Source organism: Suricata suricatta, chromosome 8, assembly GCF_006229205.1.
Source record: "Suricata suricatta isolate VVHF042 chromosome 8, meerkat_22Aug2017_6uvM2_HiC, whole genome shotgun sequence".
Classification (NCBI taxonomy): domain Eukaryota; kingdom Metazoa; phylum Chordata; class Mammalia; order Carnivora; family Herpestidae; genus Suricata; species Suricata suricatta.
Window position 1 is genome coordinate 33,780,075 of NC_043707.1, and position 18,478 is coordinate 33,798,552.

At 46.8% G+C, this 18,478-nt stretch overlaps 1 protein-coding gene across 1 annotated transcript; it reads left to right on the forward strand.

Annotated features, from left to right (window-relative positions):
* The first annotated feature begins 4,136 nt into the window (after positions 1-4,136).
* On the forward strand, positions 4,137-18,472 carry RAC1 (Rac family small GTPase 1). Its single transcript, XM_029947476.1, has 6 exons — positions 4,137-4,216; positions 6,801-6,872; positions 9,497-9,614; positions 17,059-17,121; positions 17,866-18,025; positions 18,268-18,472. Exons 1-6 carry the CDS (start codon positions 4,152-4,154, stop codon positions 18,396-18,398), a joined length of 609 nt encoding a protein of 202 aa, XP_029803336.1. The 5' UTR covers positions 4,137-4,151; the 3' UTR covers positions 18,399-18,472.
* The last annotated feature ends 6 nt before the right edge of the window (positions 18,473-18,478 follow it).

Sequence of the window (18,478 nt, forward strand, 5' to 3'; positions counted from 1 at the left end):
GGGAGGGAGGACTGGGGAGGGGCACTGATAGAATCCTAAGCAGGCTCTGCACTGTTAGCACAGAGGCCTATGTGGGGCTTGAACCCATGAACCATGAGGTCATGACCTGAGCTGAAATCAAGAGTTGGACACTTAACCAACTGAGTCACCCAGGCACTAGTCCTAAACCATTTTTTTAAAATGTTTATTTTGAGAGAGCACAAGTGAGAAGGGGAGGGGCAGAGCGAGAGAGGATCCTAAGCAGGCTTTACACTGTCTAGAGCCCAACATGGGGCTCAAACTCATAGACCAAGAAGAGATCACAACCTGAGCCGAAATCAAGACTTGGATGCTTAAACTGACTGAGCCACCCAGGCGCCCCTAAACCATTTGTAATGGTGGTGTTTTGGCTTTTGTTGACCAGAAGGTGGGGAGTGAAAGATGTGAAGCCCCTTTTAGTTCACTCCAGATTGGGCTGGTAGTCTCTCTAGTCCAGGGTCTAATCTAGACATTGCTGTCCATGAATGTTTTTAGTTGAGCATGAAAAATCCCTTCCATGATGATGTCATCATTTTAGGAACGGACACCAGTTCCTCTCCACTCATTTCCATTGAATAATCAATGGTGGTATCATCCGTTAATATGTTTAAGTGCTTCATGAATTGTTTGTGGTTTTTGTCTTGAGCATGGAGTTCCAAATGTTTGTGTTTGACCTGCTGTAAAGGTGTTTGAATTCTGCACTGGCTTCTAAGTTTAGTTATTTGACTCTGATCTTGGTGGTTAAAATTATACTTGATGCCTTTTTTTTTTTTTAACTTTCAAATGATAATCCCAGGAAAAGTTTGGGGTTGGGTTCTGTAGAGGAGTATCAGGAATCCATTTTTAGAAAACTTAAAGCCACTTTTTATAATGTTCTTCTTTCTGCATTAATCATCAGATGTATTAGTGCTTCCTATTTTTTCACATCTACATCACCAGGTAGTTTCTTATAATTTTTAGTCTTACTAAAAAGATGTTTTAGTAGGAATCCTGCTACTGAAGCAATTCCCATGTGTCATCAGAGGAATATTTTTCCTCCCACATTTAAATATGAAACATTTCAGAGATAGAGAAAAGTTGAAAGAATTGTGCAGTGAACACCTGCCATGTAGATTGTGTAATCAGTATTTTGCTGTATTTCCTTATCACATATCTTCCCATTATCAGGTTGTATTTTAAGAGGATTTGATTTTGAAGGAGAATGAGACTGATTAACGCAGTTAGATGAAAAATCTTGTTTTTGAACTCTGTATCTTCTGCAGATCCAGATAATTATTCTAGAATTAGGTTTGGTGGTTCTTTAGCTTAAAGCCTTCTTCAGATTTGAACTCTCTTAGAGGTAGCATCTTCAGCCTTTAGGGTTCTAGAAACTACAGTTTTTTAATTTTTTGAAGCCTCCAATGATAATGGTTGGTTTTTCCATAAGTTGGTTGTGATGTCCCTTGTTAGTAACAATATCAAAATTTCACATTAGGTTTTGTGTTTTTGTAGCACTAAACTACTCTATTCATGCATTTCCTGAATTTATTCTTTGCATGGTTATGTATTTACTGAAGGCCTACTGTTGGAGAGTTCCCGAACCCCATGTCACGGGGTGAATTGAGGACTTTCATTCAGGGTCTTTTCATTGATGCAATAAATATGAATATATGTATTTAATACTTTCACATTCCTCTATTGGGTGGGGGGACAGAATCCCAAGCAGGTCCCGCGTTGGAGGCCAGAGCCTTGGAGGCCAGAGCCTGTCGCGGGGCTCGCACTCACCAGCGTGAGATCATGACCTTAGCTGAATTCCGCTGCTTAACTGATTGAGCCCCATAGGCACCCCAAGAGCTAGATACTTTTAATGTTTTTTTTTTTTTTAATTTTTGATACAGAGAGAGACAGAGCATGAGAGGGGGAGGGGCAGAGAGAGAAGGAGACACAGAACCGGGAGCAGGCTCCAGGCTCTGAGCTAGCTGTCAGCACAGAGCCCGACGCGGGGCTCGAACCCACGAACGTGAGATCTGACCTGAGTCGAAGTCGGAGGCTTAACCAACTGAGCCACCCAGGCGCCTCAATCTAGGTACTTTTAGACAGCAGTACAGGCTCCTTATTTTCTCATTGGAGAAATCTGGTCTTTTGGTCCTAAAATCAGTGTATCTTTTTTTTTTTTTTTGGTGATATTTGTTTATTTTTGGGTTTTTTTTAATGTTTTATTTTTGATACAGAGAAAGAGCATGAGAGAGGGAGGGGCAAGGAGAGAAGGAGACACAGAACTGAAGCAGGCTCCAGGCTCTGAGCCAGGTGTCAGCACAGAGCCTAATGCGGGGCTTGAACCCATGAATGTGAGATCTGACTTGAGCCGAAGTCAGAGGCTTAACCGACTGAGCCACCCAGATGCCCCTGTTTATTTTTGAGAGAGTGCAAGTTGGGGAGAGGCAGAGAAAGAGGGAGATACTCTGTGCTGACAGCACAAGCCGGCTGTGGGGCTTGAACTCACGAACCATGAAATCATGAGCTGAGCTAAAGTTGGACACTCAACCTACTGAGCCACCCAGGCACCCCTACCCTCCAAAAAAATTTTTTTTAATAGTTTATTGTCAAATTGGTTTCCATACAACACCCAGTGCTCTTCCCCACTAGTGTGCCCTCTTCCATCACCACCACCTCTTTCCCCCCCTCCCCCTTCCCCTTCAACCCTCAGTTCGTTTTCAGTATTCAGTAGTCTCTCAAGTTTTGTGTCCCTCTCTCTCCCCAACTCTCTTTCCCTCTTCCCCTCCCTTGGTCCTCCATTAGGTTTCTCCCGTTCTGTTAGACCTATGAGTGCAAACATATGGTATCTGTATTTCTCTGCCTGACTTATTTCGCTTAGCATGACACCCTACCCTCCAAATTTTAAACGTTTCCTTGAAGTTCTCCTAATAGGAAAATGAGTTACTGGCTTTAATTTTTGTGATTTCTTAAGAGTAGGAGAGGCACAGATCGGCTTAAAAAAGTGCTCACGTGAACTTTTCTTTCAGTAGATTCATGTTCATTTTCTAAAGTTGTGGCAGCTTTCAAGGATTAAAAAGAGGTTGAACTGCGTGGTTAAGTGTATATAACATTGGAAATTTCAAAGCAGATAGTAACTTCCAAAGGTTCTGCTGCCAGGTCAGGCAATGTTGTGACCAAAAGCGGATTCCATTCTTCTTGTGGGGGCCTCTGACTGCCTGGAGCCCATGTTGACTTTGGCCTCTAGAGTTTATTTGTGGAGTGTGTTTAAAAGGAGTGAATAAATAACACTAATGGGAGGTAAATCACCTTAATTTTTTTTTGTTTTGTTTTTAGAACTAAGTAAATATTTAAATCAGCGTTGGACATGTACTTAAGTCAGAATTTTATAATTTAATAACTTTTTCTAGATTAGGCTTATAGTTGTAATGATTGGTAATAAAACTTGTCAATATCAGGGTATGACAATACCTTGAATTCCTTTACAGTTAAATCAGAAGATGATGCCTTGGCTAAAGTGAAGTTTCAGGAGAAGAGATTTTATAACTTTTGAGGCAGTTGGTTGTATTTACTGTAATGGCTTTGTTCCTATACGTATGGAAGAGATTTGTTGGGACAGGCTCTTAAAGGAAGTGCTACTGTGGCATTTTAACATAACCATTAAAACCTTTGTAGCTGCTTATCCTTGATGTTAGGAGGCAGTAACTATTAACATTTTTACACATTTGTAATTTTGAAAAGAGGGTCAGAAATGATGGCCTTGGCCTGTTCTCTTCCCTAGCTACCACGTCTAGCCCATGGCTGGACCTTCTTGCTCTGCCGCATGCCTAGGAAGCTCTAGAAATGGCCCACTTCTCTTTGCCCCTAGTCCTCCTCATTGGTTCACACCACCCTTGTTTTCCTGTTTCCAGTCTCAGCTTCCTTCCTCAGTCCTCTTTCCACCCTGCAGTCCGAGGCTGCTTCTAAAAATGCAAATTTAATGGTTTCTTGGCAACTAAAAATCTTCGGGGACTTCCCAAGTAGGATCAAGTCCCATGTCCTTAACACGAAGAGATGACAACCTCCTCAAAGCTTCCTTTGCTGCTTCCCCCATAGTTCTTGGTTCTTCAGTTGTGCTGGACTTCTGGGCCTCCACATGAATGTTGCTGTTTTTGCCTAGAATGTTCCTCCTATCATGTCTTCACTCAGTGTACATTGCGGCCTCCTCAGTCAGCTCCAAGACTAGGTTAGATCCTTTTGCTGTACATTTCCAAGAGCATATTTAAAAAAACCTTTTAATGTTTATTATTTATATTTGAGAGAGAGGTAGAGAGAGAGAGAGAGAGGCAGAACAGGGAGGGGCAGAGAAAGACACAGAATCCGAAGCAGGCTCCAGGCTCTGAGCTGTCAGCAAAGAGCCCAATGTCGGGCTTGCACTCATTAACTGTGAGATCATGACCTGAGCCAAAGTTGGACGCTTAACCTACTGAGCCACCCAGGCCTCCCCCCCACACACATTTTTTTAAAGTAAGCTTCACACCCAGTGCAGAGCCCAGTACCTGAGCTGAAATTAAGTCAGGTGCTTAACCCCCTAAACCACGCAGGTGCCCCAAAAGATACCTTTTTTTCCTTTTAAGTAGGCTGTACACCTACATGGGGCTCAAACGAGGACCCTGAGATCAAGAGTTGGATGCTTTACCAACTGATCCAGCCAGGCACCCCCCAGACTATCTTTAGTAATACTTGTCACACCTAAAATTTTATGTAATGACTGCACTCTTCTTCTTCTTCTTCTTTTTTTAAGTTTTATTTATTTTGAGAGAGAGCATGAATGGGGCCGGTGGGTGGGGGGGGTGGGGAAGAGCATCTCAAGCAGGCTCTGCTGTGAGTGCAGGGCTTGATCCCTCAAACCATGGGATCTTGACCTGAGCCAAAATCATGAGTCACCCAGGTGCCCCATGCACTCTTCATTTTTTACTTTAATAACTACGTAAATGGGGCACCTGGGTAGCTCAGTCATGACTCAGGTCATGATCTGGTACTCCATGAGTTCTAGCCCTGTGTCAGGCTCTGTGCTCTCAGCTCAGAGCCTGGGGAACCTGCTTCAGATTCTGGGTCTCCCTCTCTCTCTGCCCCTCGTACACTCATACTCTGACTCACTCTCTCAAAAAAACAAATAAACACTAAAAAAATTAACGGCACAAATTCCATGAAGTCTTATTCCTTGCAATGTCTTCAGTACTTACTATACTTCTTTGCATAGCATACACTTTGTTGGTATAGACCGAAATAGAATTAATGCTTTCAGTAGTTTTGTGATGGAGTTGGCAGTTTTGCATCCATTTTATAATTGAAAAAACTGAGGCATAAGGAAGTTGAAACTCACCCAAAAAAAAAGTCCAGCTAGTAAGTGATACAGAGTTGACCCTGGGTCTCATATCTAGGATAATGACTACAGATCTCTATCTCCTGCTTATGTAGGTTTGACATTGTAAGCTTTTAACAAAATGTACAGTCAATGAGTCATTTTTGTTTAGAAAGCCTTTAGGAGCTGGGAGCTACTTCCTATGATGTAATGTAATGTTTGAGTCTGTGAGGTCTTCAGGGTGGGGGAGTTCCAATTTTTAAGCCCTTAATAATGTTATGAGTAAAACAAGTATTGGCAGACCGGATGGGCCTGTAATCTGTCTTCACGGAGAGGTTTTCGCCTTAAGCTGGGAGTGCTGTGAAAATAGAAAAGCACTTAACTTCTTTATGGCGAAGCCTAATTCATAGTAGTTGAGATTGGACAACAAAATCATACAGCTCAGAACTTGATTGTGAGATGTGACCTTGGTAAGCCAACAGAAGGGAGATGGGCTCTTGTAAGGAGAGCATTTAGTGAATCCTTAGGCTGGGGACACAGGGTCTGAGAAGCCCCTGAAGTCACCCTGACAATGTCACATTTGGAATTCATTTCTTGGTTAAGGGCACAGTGATCTTAATTTGTAGGTGATATTCTCATGAACATTTCAAGTAGTTCGGAGACTTGAAGCCACCACTCTGACCTCTGCCCCGTGGTACCCTGTACCCCCTGCTGGTTGTGCAGGAGGACCTAATGTCTCTGGAGAATTTCTACATGATTCTTTTTTACTTTCTCCTCTTTGCAGCTTTGTTTGGGAAGTTTAGGCCAGAATCCCTGAGCCATTAGTTATGTCTGGAATGTACGGTGTTAGGTGCTCTAAAGGGGTATGATGAGGTGTGAGGATGGATGGGTGTGCGGAGTGGCCAGTGAATGCAGATGAGTGAAGTGAGTTGTGTGTGGCTCTTTGTGGTTGACAGTTCTGTGGGGGGGGGGGTTGTGACTCAGCGCGCTGTTACAGAACAGTCTTTACTGCTGCAGGGGGAAGGCTTTAAAAGGTGGGGGGTTTGCACTGCCACTCTGAGGCAGCAAAGTATATTACTTAGCAACCAAGTAGAAGTTGTGGAGGAAGGCGGTGTCTGCACATCAGTATGCATCAAAATGAGGATTGAAATGATTCCTCGGATGAGACACTTTTACAAATGTTCACACAAGAGACTTTCATTTTAAACTATTGTTCCTCTTCAACCTATGCTTATTCAACAGCTGGTTCTGTGAATGCTAAAGCCGAATCAGAGCAGGAAGCCTCCTTTTTGAGAAATTTGCATGTGTTTACTTTAAATTTCAGGATAAAAATGAGTGCGTTAACTGTTTAATGCTAAGTGCTTGGTTTATACTTCTTGCTTTTTCTATAAATTTAACAGAATAATGAAAGGATTACATTCATATTGACTAAACAACTTACATCGGTTTTTTTCTCTCTCCTTAGAGCTGTAGGTAAAACATGCCTACTGATCAGTTACACAACCAATGCATTTCCTGGAGAATATATCCCCACTGTGTAAGTATCTTGAATTAAATAAGGAATTTACTTGTCTGTGATGTGTTTTTAATTTCTTTGACCTTTGTTTTGCTGTAAAGGCATTCTTAATTCTTACATGAACAGATCTGATTAATTTTCCACTTAAACCATTCACCAGTGTCTGATTATAAGATACTTGGGCTTTTAAAAAATAGTCTAATGTAAAGTTTCTGCATTGTGATGAAACACACAGTTTTCCTACTTGGTTTTTAGACATTCAGGAAACAGAGTTAACAAACTGAAGTGTGAAGACTGGATCACGTAAGAGTGTCAGATAAGTTTGGCTCTCTAGGATCTTCATGTGAAGGATCAAGGAGTCGGAACGTGAAGTAGTCCTTTCTATTGTAATTGACCTTTTCTGGCGAGGGATCACAATGGTTACGTTTCACTGTTGAGTTATCAGGCTGTGGGACTGAAACAGGGTGGGGGCGGTTACAGGAGGACAGAATTGGCCACCGAACTGCTTATTCCCTCTGGGCAGCAGAAATGGGTGGAGATGGAAGTGTTTTTCTGATGATGGGATTCTGTGGAGTCCGAGTAACTGAGCCTCATAACATGTCACCCTGCAGCCGTGAAGTCAGCTCTGTCCTCACAGCTACCATCCTGGTAGGAAGCACCTCAGGTCCCACCCGTGCTGACCTTGTCGAGCACAACATGTGCACTGCAGTGTTGCCTAGAGTTTCACAGAAGTAGGATCATACTGTCCGTGTTGTTCTGATTTTATGGCAGGGACTTTCCTCATCTCCACATGCAAGTAGGACTAAATCATTATCACTGTCTGTGACTTTGAACTATGGTGGCTGATAGAACCACTGGTCATGAGGTTCGTTTGGGGATATTTTTACTGTGTGAAACATTATCGCACATGTCTTTGTGCACATGTGACAGATGATGAGAAGTGGAGGGTGTGCCAAATCCGAAGGGAGTGGGTATTTCCATTTCTGATAGATAACTACCCACTTGCTGCCAAGAGGCTGTACGTGGACCAGCTATGACTGAAGCAGGCCTCTCTGGTTGGACTGTGGGTGACAGGAGTTGAAAAAGTTACTTTCTTATTTGCATTTCTGATCCCTGGTGGGGTTGAAATCCCTCAGATATTCCCTGTCCATTTGTAGTCTTCTGTGGATGGCTTGTTGAAATCCTTTGCTTATTTTCTTACTGAGACTGTTTTCTTACTGATGGAACTTATGTGTATAAGAAATACCAATCCTGTCTCTCATTTGTCTTTGAACTTCATTATGAGGTCTTCTGCCATAAAGAAGTTTAATTTTTTTTGTTTTTAATTTTTTTTCAGTGTTTATTTTTGAGAGAAGCATGAGCAGGGGAGGGGCAGAGGTGGGGGTGGGGGACAGGATTGGAAGCAGGCTTTGCACTGTTAGCACAAAGCCCAATGCAGGCCTCAAACCCACAAACTCTAAGATCATGACCTGAGCCAAAGTTGGACACTCAACCAACTAAGCCACCCAAGGTACCCCAGGAAGTGATATTTTTATGTAACTATGTCACTCTGCCTTTGTTGAGTTTTATGTCCTACTTAGGAAGACCATTCCTACTTCAGTGATGCAAAAGTATTTTTTCTAGATTTTTGTGACTAAAGCTTTAATCGTTAATTCATTTAGAATTTATTTTTTGGAATAGTAGGAGGTGGACACTTAATTCTTTTCCCCAGATGGAAAAAAAGTTATGATCTTGTTTATTTAATAATTTATCCTCTTCTTACAGAAGCCGAATTATGGTACCCAGGGTACCCCAGAGTTTCTCTTCGTGAGAACTAGTTTGGTCGTTCCGTTCTTTAAGCCATCTCGGAGCCTTGCTCAGACTTGGGCTTTGCTGTTGCAGTTTAGGAAGTCCTGAGTTTTACTGTTTAGGGTATGTGAAGGTGGATTCCAAATTGTATCTTACAGGCAGCTGTATTGGGTCAAGTCAACCTTATTTTCCTCCTGTCAGCCAGGCTTTCCTGGGCTGTCTCTGTTTATCATTCAGTAATTTTTGTGTAGCGACTTTAGGTGACTTTAGGTATGCGTGTAAACCCGGCACGCTTACTCTGAAAATGGTATGTGATCACCCCTCACATCAGGTTTGTGTAGTGTTCCCATCGTGTTTTAGTGGCAGGCCTGGCTGGTTGGCCACGACCTCATTGTCACCCTGGTTCAGTGCAGTGGCTCTGTGCTGTGCCACCTTGTTGAAGGTGAGTCACACATGCACGCAGAAAATCTCAACAAGTGGGATTTGAAAGAGGGACTGGTTTTGTACTCTTTCTCTGGGGCACAAGTATCTCAATGTCCTGTTGAGAAGGCGAAGGTGTGCTCTTGCTGACAGCACGTTGTTTCCGTTGCACTGAGTAGCGTGTCCTTTGTTTCTCGGGTGTGTTTCTCCAGGTGATGGTTTGTTTCCCTTATGCTCTGGCCCGTTTTTTCCCCACGGGTTAGTGGCCCCGGCTCCTTCGGCCTGCATATGGTCCTCCTGCCTGCCTGGCAGGCCCCATGCCAAGCCTGGCCTTGACAAGGCTCCTCTGGGACCCTTGCTGGGGCAGTCCCCTGGGTCCCTGATCTGTGCCTAATGCTTCACAGCTACCGACTAACCATTTTTACTCCGTTCCACAGCTTCGACAACTACTCTGCCAATGTTATGGTGGATGGAAAACCAGTGAATCTGGGCTTGTGGGACACAGCTGGACAAGAAGATTATGACAGATTACGTCCTTTATCCTATCCGCAAACAGTAAGGATCATGACTGACTTTTAATGCGTCCTTTAGAATCATGATTTCTGAATATGAAATTGCAGATCACCTGTGGCTTTGCTTGCACAATTGACCCTTGAACAACACGTTTGAATGCACTTGGCCGCTTAGAGAAGGCCTGTTAGGTACATTTCAGTGAGTATGTTTCTTCCTCCAGATCTTCTTAGTGACTTTTTTAATTAAAAATAATTTTTTAATGTTTATTTTTGAGAGACAGAGAGTATGAGCAGGGGAGGGGTAGAGAGAAAGGGAGACACAGAAGCTGACGCAGGCTCCAGGCTCTGAGCTGTTAGCACAGAGCCTGACGCAGGACTTGAACTCCAGAATGGTAAGACCCTGACCTGAGCCAAAGTCGGACCCTCAACTGACTGCACCACCCAGGCGCCCCTGTAGTGACGTTTTGTTTTCTCTGGTTTACTTTGGTGTAAGAACACAGTGCATAATGCATATAACATACGAAACCTATGTCAGTCGACGATTCATATCACTGGTAAGGCATCCCGTCAGCAGCAGGCCACTTATTAAATTTTCAGAGTCCAAGTGATACATGGAGTTCGATTGCATGGGAGGGTCAGCACCCTTACGCCCCCCCCCCTCCATTGTTCAGGGGTCTGCTGTATTGCCATCTTTCGGGCATACTGAGTGATACAAGGTCATGTTAGTTCAGTAGCAGGTGTCCCCCCTAGATGCAAACCAAGAGTTTGCCTGTTCTCATTTCTTTGGCAGATACCGTGTTGTGCATTTTACATGCTTTTGTTTTTTGTTTTAGGATAACTGTATGAAAGAGGTACTGTTCTGTTTTTGCAAACCAGTTTCAGCAGTAGGTAGTTTCATGATCAGTTTGTAACAGTTTTGTACCACAGAATCAAGTTAAACCGTTAGGAATAAGGTTTTTTATTGTTATTTTTTTTAATGTTTGTTTATTTATTTTGAGAGTGAGCGTGCGAACAGGGGAGGGGCAGAGAGAGAAATTCCCAGCAGAGTCTGCTCTGTCAGCATAGAGCCCATGGCTCCTGAACTGGGAGATCATGACCTGAGCCAAAATCAAGAGTCTGATGCTTAACCTACTGAGCCACCCAGGTGCCCTGTTAGGAAAAAGGTTTTTGAAAATCAAGTTAGTGACTTGTCTTTTGGGTTTAATATTATTTTTCTTTCTTTTTATTTTATAATTGAATCCATGCTCATGAATCTGAGATCAGGAGCCACGCACTCTACCGACTAAGCCAGCCCAGGGGCTCCCCCCAGATGCCCCCTGTGGCTTTAGTACCTAAATCTTCTCAAGGTAGATTCAGGCTTCAGTTTTGTAAAATTATGTCCACTGTCTCCAGTCAGAAAAATTTCTAGATTAGTGTTGTTTCCATTTCAGACAATTAAATGATCTGTGTACCAAAAGCCAGTGAGAATAGTAACTGGTGAAAATATGCTTAGGAACCACTTTTATTTAAATCACGAACTATCTTATTTGCATCATTTGCTTCTCTTGTTACATGTTTGTTCTTCATCTTAAAAGTATTTTAAAACAACTCTGGAGACTCCAGAGGCTCACTGGCCAAAGGACGACGCACGAACGCACATTCCTTAGGTTTCCACCCTGTGCTCTTGCTTCCTTGCTCTGTGACCCTGGCAGATTTCCTCAGGGCTCTGTTGTGACCTGTCTCCCTGTAGGATTACCTGAGCAGTATGTGTAAAGCGCACAGAAGGGTCCAGGCAGGTCACAGGCACTCCAGTGTTGCTGTTGTGAAGACTGACACATCTGGAGAGCTCTTCGAGGTCCAGCTGGCTGGGCCCGAGTGACTGGAAGCTGCAGCGCATGCTCTGAGCAAGCCCAGATGACAGAGGGGTCAGGGTCAAGGCGACCCCCTGGAGAAGGCAGGAGTGGACCGTTGGCTGGATCTGAGCATCACGGTCTTTGGGGCGTAGTGTGGGTGAACATAACCAGAGTTCCCGCCTCCCCACATCTTGTTTTTGCTTTTAAATTTAACTTCCTATTTTTAGTAACAATAGTTTTAACTTTTGAGTACAGCTTTACAATGCAACGGTCATTCTCTTCTGTTATTTATTTCCTGCTGGAGGAATGCCAAATCCAGTTGCTTCGAGCTGTAGATTTTTGCTGATTATCCTTGAGCTGAATTGTAACAGTGCTTAAAAAAAAAAAAAAAGGCCAGAACTGTAAAACGGGAGGTTTGAATGAGTGGTGGCTCAGTTAATCTCCAGCTAAAAATTAACTGTGATTAAGTGTTGAAAAATCAGCTCATGAGCACCAGATGGTTTGAGTTCTCATCGTGTTTAGGAAACTGTCCCATCACCAGTGGGTACGTGATAACTCCAGGTTTTAAGTGGATTTGCTTACCTACTGACAGACAAGTAGGAGTCTTCAAGCCACTGGCTCCGACTGGAAGGGTGGGGTGTCACTTCTGAGAAGTGGGAACCTCCTGTGACTCACGGGTGTGGCCAGGGTGCAGCCTTTCTCTCAGAAAGAGTCCCTCCAGTAAGTCAGAGGTGACTTGGCTGGGTTCCTGCTCTGTATGCCACAAGACATGCAGGTAAAGTGACAGATTGCATCAGGCCGCAGGGGGTTGTCCTTCTGGGGCAGGGCTTCACTTCCCGAGCCCTCTCTGTGTAAGGCGCGCTTTTCCTGCCAGATACTTGGATGGCCGAGGGGTGGGACCTGAGGCACGACTCTGGCCTCAGACGGCTCAGGAGGGGCATCCCAGGTGCCTGGGGCAGTGGGGGCTGGGAGAGCAGCTGTGTGGCAGGATGCGCCCGCTGGCGTCACATGGATGAGGAGGCTCCGCTGGCGGGTGGGGGGGGGGGCGGCGCTGTCCCACAGGGGGACAGGCCTGGCGGCTACCGGCTAACACCTTGACTGCAGGGACGCCCCTGCACTTTGTACTGACTGTAAGGTGGCTCCTTGGTCTACAGGCTGTCTATGTGGCTCATCCATGACCGCTCAGACCCTCTCCTGAAGGGCCGGAGGATGGTTTTGTGTCCACGTCTCACCCCTATTAGGTGCTTGGCGACCCCCCAGAATAGAGGTCATATTTCCTGTGGGCTGCTGTCCTCTGCTGGGAGCTCTGTGTAGCAAAGTTAGGTCTGTTGAAGGTGTTTGTTCTACGTTCTCCAGAAGATGGCGAGCAGGGAGGGAGTCACGCTCAGTGGGAATTGCCCATCAGATTCTTGTTTGTATAAATGAAGTCATCCTTAGGCTTTCCTGTTCTTTAATAAATTAATCTTTATACTCTCTTTAAGCACATCCTGTAACAGGGGCTCATGGGTGGCTCCATGGGATAAATGTTAGACTCTTGATCTCAGCTCAGGCCTTGATCTCACAGTCATGAGTGGGAACGTGTGTGACTTGCCAGGCTCACAAGGCCTGAGCTCCGTGTGGGTCCGGAGAGGCTCTTGTTGCCCAAGATGCCAGGCCATTTGCGCCAAGGGCCCGCAGGGGACTGTGGTGCCAGGCCTGCTGTGGTGTCCGTGTGCGCTCAGCGTGGGCACGCCGGGGCTGACCCGGACCAGGAGGAGAAATGGCTTGGCCATTTTGGTTTTCAAATGGCTTTCTCTACTTTATTTGCGTGGCAGCCACTATCTATTTTCCGGCCACCGTCATGCCTGAGGCTGAATAAAGTTGGGTTTGTTCCTCTGCCCCAAGCGAGACCTGCACCTTGGGAATGGTGTGGTGTGTGATTCGGGTTAGGCTCACTCTGGGCTGGGTGCCAGCAGGAATCAGGGTAGGTCTAGGGCCGGGATGTTGGATGCGTGGGCCAGACCCCGTCACACAGCCTCATTGGCTGTGAGAGGGGGACGTACTGTAGTTTGCATGGTGACCTTGTTAGGATTGTTAAGTGGTCTTCTCTTTGTTTCTTTTGGTCTCATGTCAACATGGCCCTGCGGTCTGGCCTGGCGCTCTGGGAGACTGTCGCATTCGGTGGGAACCTGCAGTAGCCGAGCTGTGAGCCCCAGGCTGGCTCCTGGGTTCAGGGAGGCCCTGGTCTTTGTCCTGCGCTGCTTTCCTGAGCAGCTCCCCGTGGGTACCACCTGCACAGCGTCTTTGCTCTGCCCCGTTTGTGTCCTGCTCCATGGCCGGGTTCCTAGATGCCTGTAGTAAGAACTGTTCCAGGCCTGGAAGCAAGAGCTGGCCAGAAGGCCTTGGGAAGAGAAGGAAATGAGAGAGGGAGAGAGAAAGCGAGAGGGTGAGCAGCTACAGGATGTTCGGAGGCGGGAGATCGCAGTGCCTCGGAGTTCGCCCCGGTTCCGTGGTGCCCTCCACACACCCCGGGGGAGGCGGCGGACATGACCGTGGGGTAGTAGAGTATGCGACACGGAGCCGAGTCACGAAGGCCTGGCGGGAGCCCGTGTGGTCAGGAATCGGCTGCCAGCATCAGGAGAGCAGCTTCAGCCTGGAGGGAAGTGGAACCTGCGAGCAGGGGTGCCCCTGGGGGAATACGAGGCTCCAGGACACACTCGGGCAGCCCCTGCCAGAAGCTTTGGGGACCCTCATGACCAGGAGACACCCTCTGAGGCCGAGCCGCCGAGCGGCAGGAGTCTGGGGCGTTGGGTTGGAAAGCGAAGGCTGGAGCGAATCGCTGCTGGAAGACCGAGGTACCAGAAGCACTAGACATTTTCTTTTCAAGTTTTATTATTTTCATGTTATTTTTTTTAGAAGCACTAGATTTTTTTTAAAGCCATATTTAGTCTAGGGAAAGGAGAAAGGAACGGGCAGATGGCAGAATGTTCATGTAGGATGGAAAGCCTGTTTCTTCATCTAAAAAGATGTTCTAGAAATTGAAAAGGGCAGAACAGATGTGCATGAGGATATTTTGAAGCTGCGTTTTTGTGGCTGATTCCCAGGGGTCCCTGGACACAATAAAGATTTGGCATCATGTCAAGGTTTTGGGAGTGCAAATCTTCAAAAGTAGCCCATAGGTGAAAATGGCAACTCTCATATTCTCAGAGCTGTGGGTCAGAGAAGCCAGAGAAGAGAGAGGAAATTAATTCTCTTGTTTGTCCATCTCTCAGAAGACGAGTAAGGTTCTGTGCTGCTTGAAGAGCGAGTCTTTGGATTTTTGTTGGAACAAAAGGATGGATTGAAAGCCATAGTGGATGTTGGAGACACCGTCCACTCTGGGTGCCTGTCCTGTCCAGAGCTGTGAGGGCTGGGGGCGGGGGCAGTTGGGGGTCGCTCCCCTCCCACAGCTCCCGGAATTCGGGGATGGGGGGGAAGCTCAGACCAGCAGCGCTTCCGGGGTCCTTTCCTCCCCGAGGCCCGGCCCTGGGCACAGGTGTGCTTCCGTTCGTGGCCACTGCCCCCCGCCTGTGTCTCAGAACGTAGGCTCAGATCTTTGACCTGCATGCCTGTTGCCAGTGGACACACGGATGCACCTTGGCTAAGGACGCACAGACACTTTCTTCCTGTTTCCTAATGGGACAGAGCCCCGGTGGCACTTCATCTGGTGGGCGCTTGTGTCCTAAGGCGCGGTGGCCACGCTGCCGGACAGGAATCTTCTGTGTGTTGCTGTGGGAGTGTCCCCCCACCCCCTCCCCGGCCCGTGTGTGCCTGACCTCTTGTCTTTACCGTGAGCTTCACAGGGCGTGATGCCGTTTTGGTGGGGTTTGGCATCACGGATGCTAGATAATCCTCTGCTTTCACATCCTTTGGGAAGGGTGAGACAATTCTGATGAAGAAATAATGGATTATGTTGACTTTTATTTTCCTCAGTTTTTACTAAACTCAAACAAAGTTCTCATGCATTACTAGGTTGGAGAAACGTATGGTAAGGATATAACCTCCAGGGGCAAAGACAAGCCGATTGCCGTATGTAAAACTTTCAATCGACTTCAGTTGCAAGCTTTATCTGTTCTCTCATTTCACTTAGTTCTCCCAGGATTTCCTCTTGAGCCCCATGTTCCTTGAGTGTTTTGTATTCAGTTCACTCGAGGTTGGGTTTTGCTTGATGAAATGTGCTTTCAGTGGAGCGAGACAGTTTACCTACCGGCTTGAGTTAAAGCGGTTTGTGAACTGCTTGCTGCCTTCCTCCCGTGTGAAAGGAGGGACTTGGGTGAGGGGCCGCCCCAGGCTGGGGGTGGCTGGGGCCGTGGAGGCTCCACGGAGCGGGCCTGAGCATGGCTGCGGTCGCCTCTTCCCCCGCTCTGGTGTCCCCCGGTGTCCCGGGTGTCGGAGGCGCGGCTGTGCGGCTGAGCTAACCCACTGCTTGGAAGTGCCCTAACCCGGGGCTGGCCCGCCGCGGTGATTCTCGGCAGGGCTGGGCCTTTGCATGCGCTGGCGTTTGAAAGGGCCCTTGATGAACAGCTGCTCTGGGGGGCGTCCTCTCCCTGTCCAGGTACAAGCGATCAGCTGGCGGATCAGAAGTGCCAGCTGGGGACCGTGTTAGCGTGCGAGGTGCAGTTCACCAAGTAGAATTGCCTTTTTCTAGGGAAGTGACTTAGAAACCTGGCATTTTAGGAGCGCTTGGGCATTTTTAATACAGCCAAATATCTCAGTTTGACTCTACACAATACAGAGTAGGAGCTCTTAGGTTTAGTCGGAAATTCTTCCAGGTACTTATTCTGCACCGGCTTTCCTTTGAATCTCCATTCCCGCTATGACTGCCCCGCTGGGAGTCCTCCAGAGAGAGCCCTGCTTGGGTCTGAGGACAGACAGCCGGGAAGACGCTGCTTACACACGGCGACGTCCTCCTTCACGGTGGAAGGTGCTCCATGAGTACACAGCTGGGCCCGCTTTGTGCCGGGCACTCCGTGTCGGGGATGCTAGTGGCAGCTCTTAAAGCGGCAGTTTAATTGCAACCCAGTGGTCACCTGAGAACGTACTTAATGTGCACATGGGGGGCTTAATGACAAGCATCCGATTTGTACATATTTTTAAAATAATACTGCTCAGGAGGGGAAACTGAACCTAATACTGGTTACTGTTATTCCCAGTTCCCAAGAGTCACTGAATTTGTGCCAGACTATTGGGTTCAGTTCTCAAAACCATTTATATACTAAATTTTAAGTCACTTAAGGAGTCCATATGTAATAATAAAGGTTTATATTTTATGCACAATAAAATAGTCTGCTTTTAAAAAACAGACCATGTTTTACAGAAATAATGGAGTGGTGCCTCGACATTGGTTGTGTCCCTTTATATAAATAAGAGGCCTTCCTAGTCTCTAGGAAATTCTAGCACATTGTAGTAAATCCTCTTCCCTCTTCTCATGAGTAACGGGCTGCCTCATGTGCGGTTCCGGTCTGGGAGGGCCTGGCGGGACGGAAGAGGTGGGGGCCAGCGAGTAAGCTGTAGACTCGAACTGCTGCTGCGTAGTACATGCACTTGGGCTCGTGACTCGTCCCCACAGCTTTTGTGCAGTGAAGTGCCCTCGTCTCTGTGAGGCCGGTCCTAAACGCCTGTCTTTCCTCTTCACAGGATGTGTTCTTAATTTGCTTTTCTCTTGTGAGTCCTGCATCATTTGAAAATGTTCGAGCAAAGGTAAGTGGGGATGTTTTAGACCAATGTTTTGTAATACAGTGTCATCTTCGGGAGGTAAAATTACCATTTAGTGGTAGAAGTTTTATTATTGAAATTGATTTTGTAATTCTACTTTGTTAGATAAGTGGTTGAACTCTGTGACTCTCTTATGTAGAGCTCTAAAGTTTCAGGGTCTGATTCAGAAACGCTGTGCTCCTTGTTAAAATAAAGAGCACTTTCACATCCATCTGATGGAGTCATGTGATAAAAATAGTGGCTGTAACTTTCCCCTTCTGTGTCTTTCACACACTTCCTAGTGAAACATGACACACGTGGGATGTCATTCAGTTGTGATCAGAAAGGTGGCCAGGGGGAGTAAGTGACCTCACTCCACACAGTTCATTCTCACTGCTGAGTGTGTGTAGGTAGGATCCTCAGAATTGATGCAACAACTTGACTCCTTTTACCAAAAGGTAGTTTGGGGAGGAGGGGAACCTTTCCTTCCTACTCCCCTCACCCCCCCTTACAGACCAGTAGGGCCTGTTCTGTTAAGTCTTAGGAGTCCTGGTTTGCTGATCAAATGCCCACAGGTAGCCCTGTGGTTCTTGAAAGAATGGGGGGGGCGGCATTTGCTATCTGCTAAGAGCTCTGAGGGGCCATGGACAGGGCCATGGGTGGGACAGCTGGGCACCCATGTTTGTGATGTAGGCAGAGAAAGTTCATGAGGGAGGAAGCATGTTGTGACTTCTCTTCTCTTGCACATAGTGGTACCCGGAAGTGCGACACCACTGTCCCAACACCCCCATCATCTTGGTGGGAACTAAACTTGACCTCAGGGACGACAAAGACACGATTGAGAAACTGAAGGAGAAGAAGCTGACTCCCATCACCTACCCGCAGGGTTTGGCCATGGCCAAGGAGATCGGTAGGAGAGCCTGCATTTTCACGTCTGCTTGCTTTCATGCATTTTATTTTCGTGACAGACTGGAGTCCCAGCTGGGGAATAGAAAGTGTGTTTTCCGACTCGGGTCCTGTTGATGGCTCACCAGGGGGGCACAGGCTGCTCTGCTGGGCCGCACGTGCGGGCAGGTGGCAGGGCCTGGGGAGCCGCTTCCTGCCCTAGTTCGGGTCGGAAGAGCGGGTGGCTGACCGGCTGTCTCCCGGCAGGTGCTGTAAAATACCTGGAGTGCTCGGCGCTCACGCAGCGGGGCCTCAAGACAGTGTTTGATGAAGCCATTCGAGCGGTTCTCTGCCCCCCTCCCGTCAAGAAGAGGAAGAGAAAATGCCTGCTGTTGTAAATGTCCGGGCCCCGCTCCTGCCCTGTCCCCCTCGGAACCTTTGTACGCTTTGCTCAAAAGTGGTGGAGCCTTCGCACTCA

What these genes read in the sequence shown, in the direction of transcription:
- RAC1 (XM_029947476.1), top strand. Translation starts at nt 4,152, where the DNA reads ATGTTCCTCCTATCATGTCTTCACTCAGTGTACATTGCGGCCTCCTCA. An exon ending in GGAGAATATATCCCCACTGT is followed by an intron (nt 6,873 to 9,496) that starts GTAAGTATCTTG and finishes TCCGTTCCACAG; the next exon opens with CTTCGACAACTACTCTGCCA. An exon ending in TTGAAAATGTTCGAGCAAAG is followed by an intron (nt 17,122 to 17,865) that starts GTAAGTGGGGAT and finishes TCTTGCACATAG; the next exon opens with TGGTACCCGGAAGTGCGACA.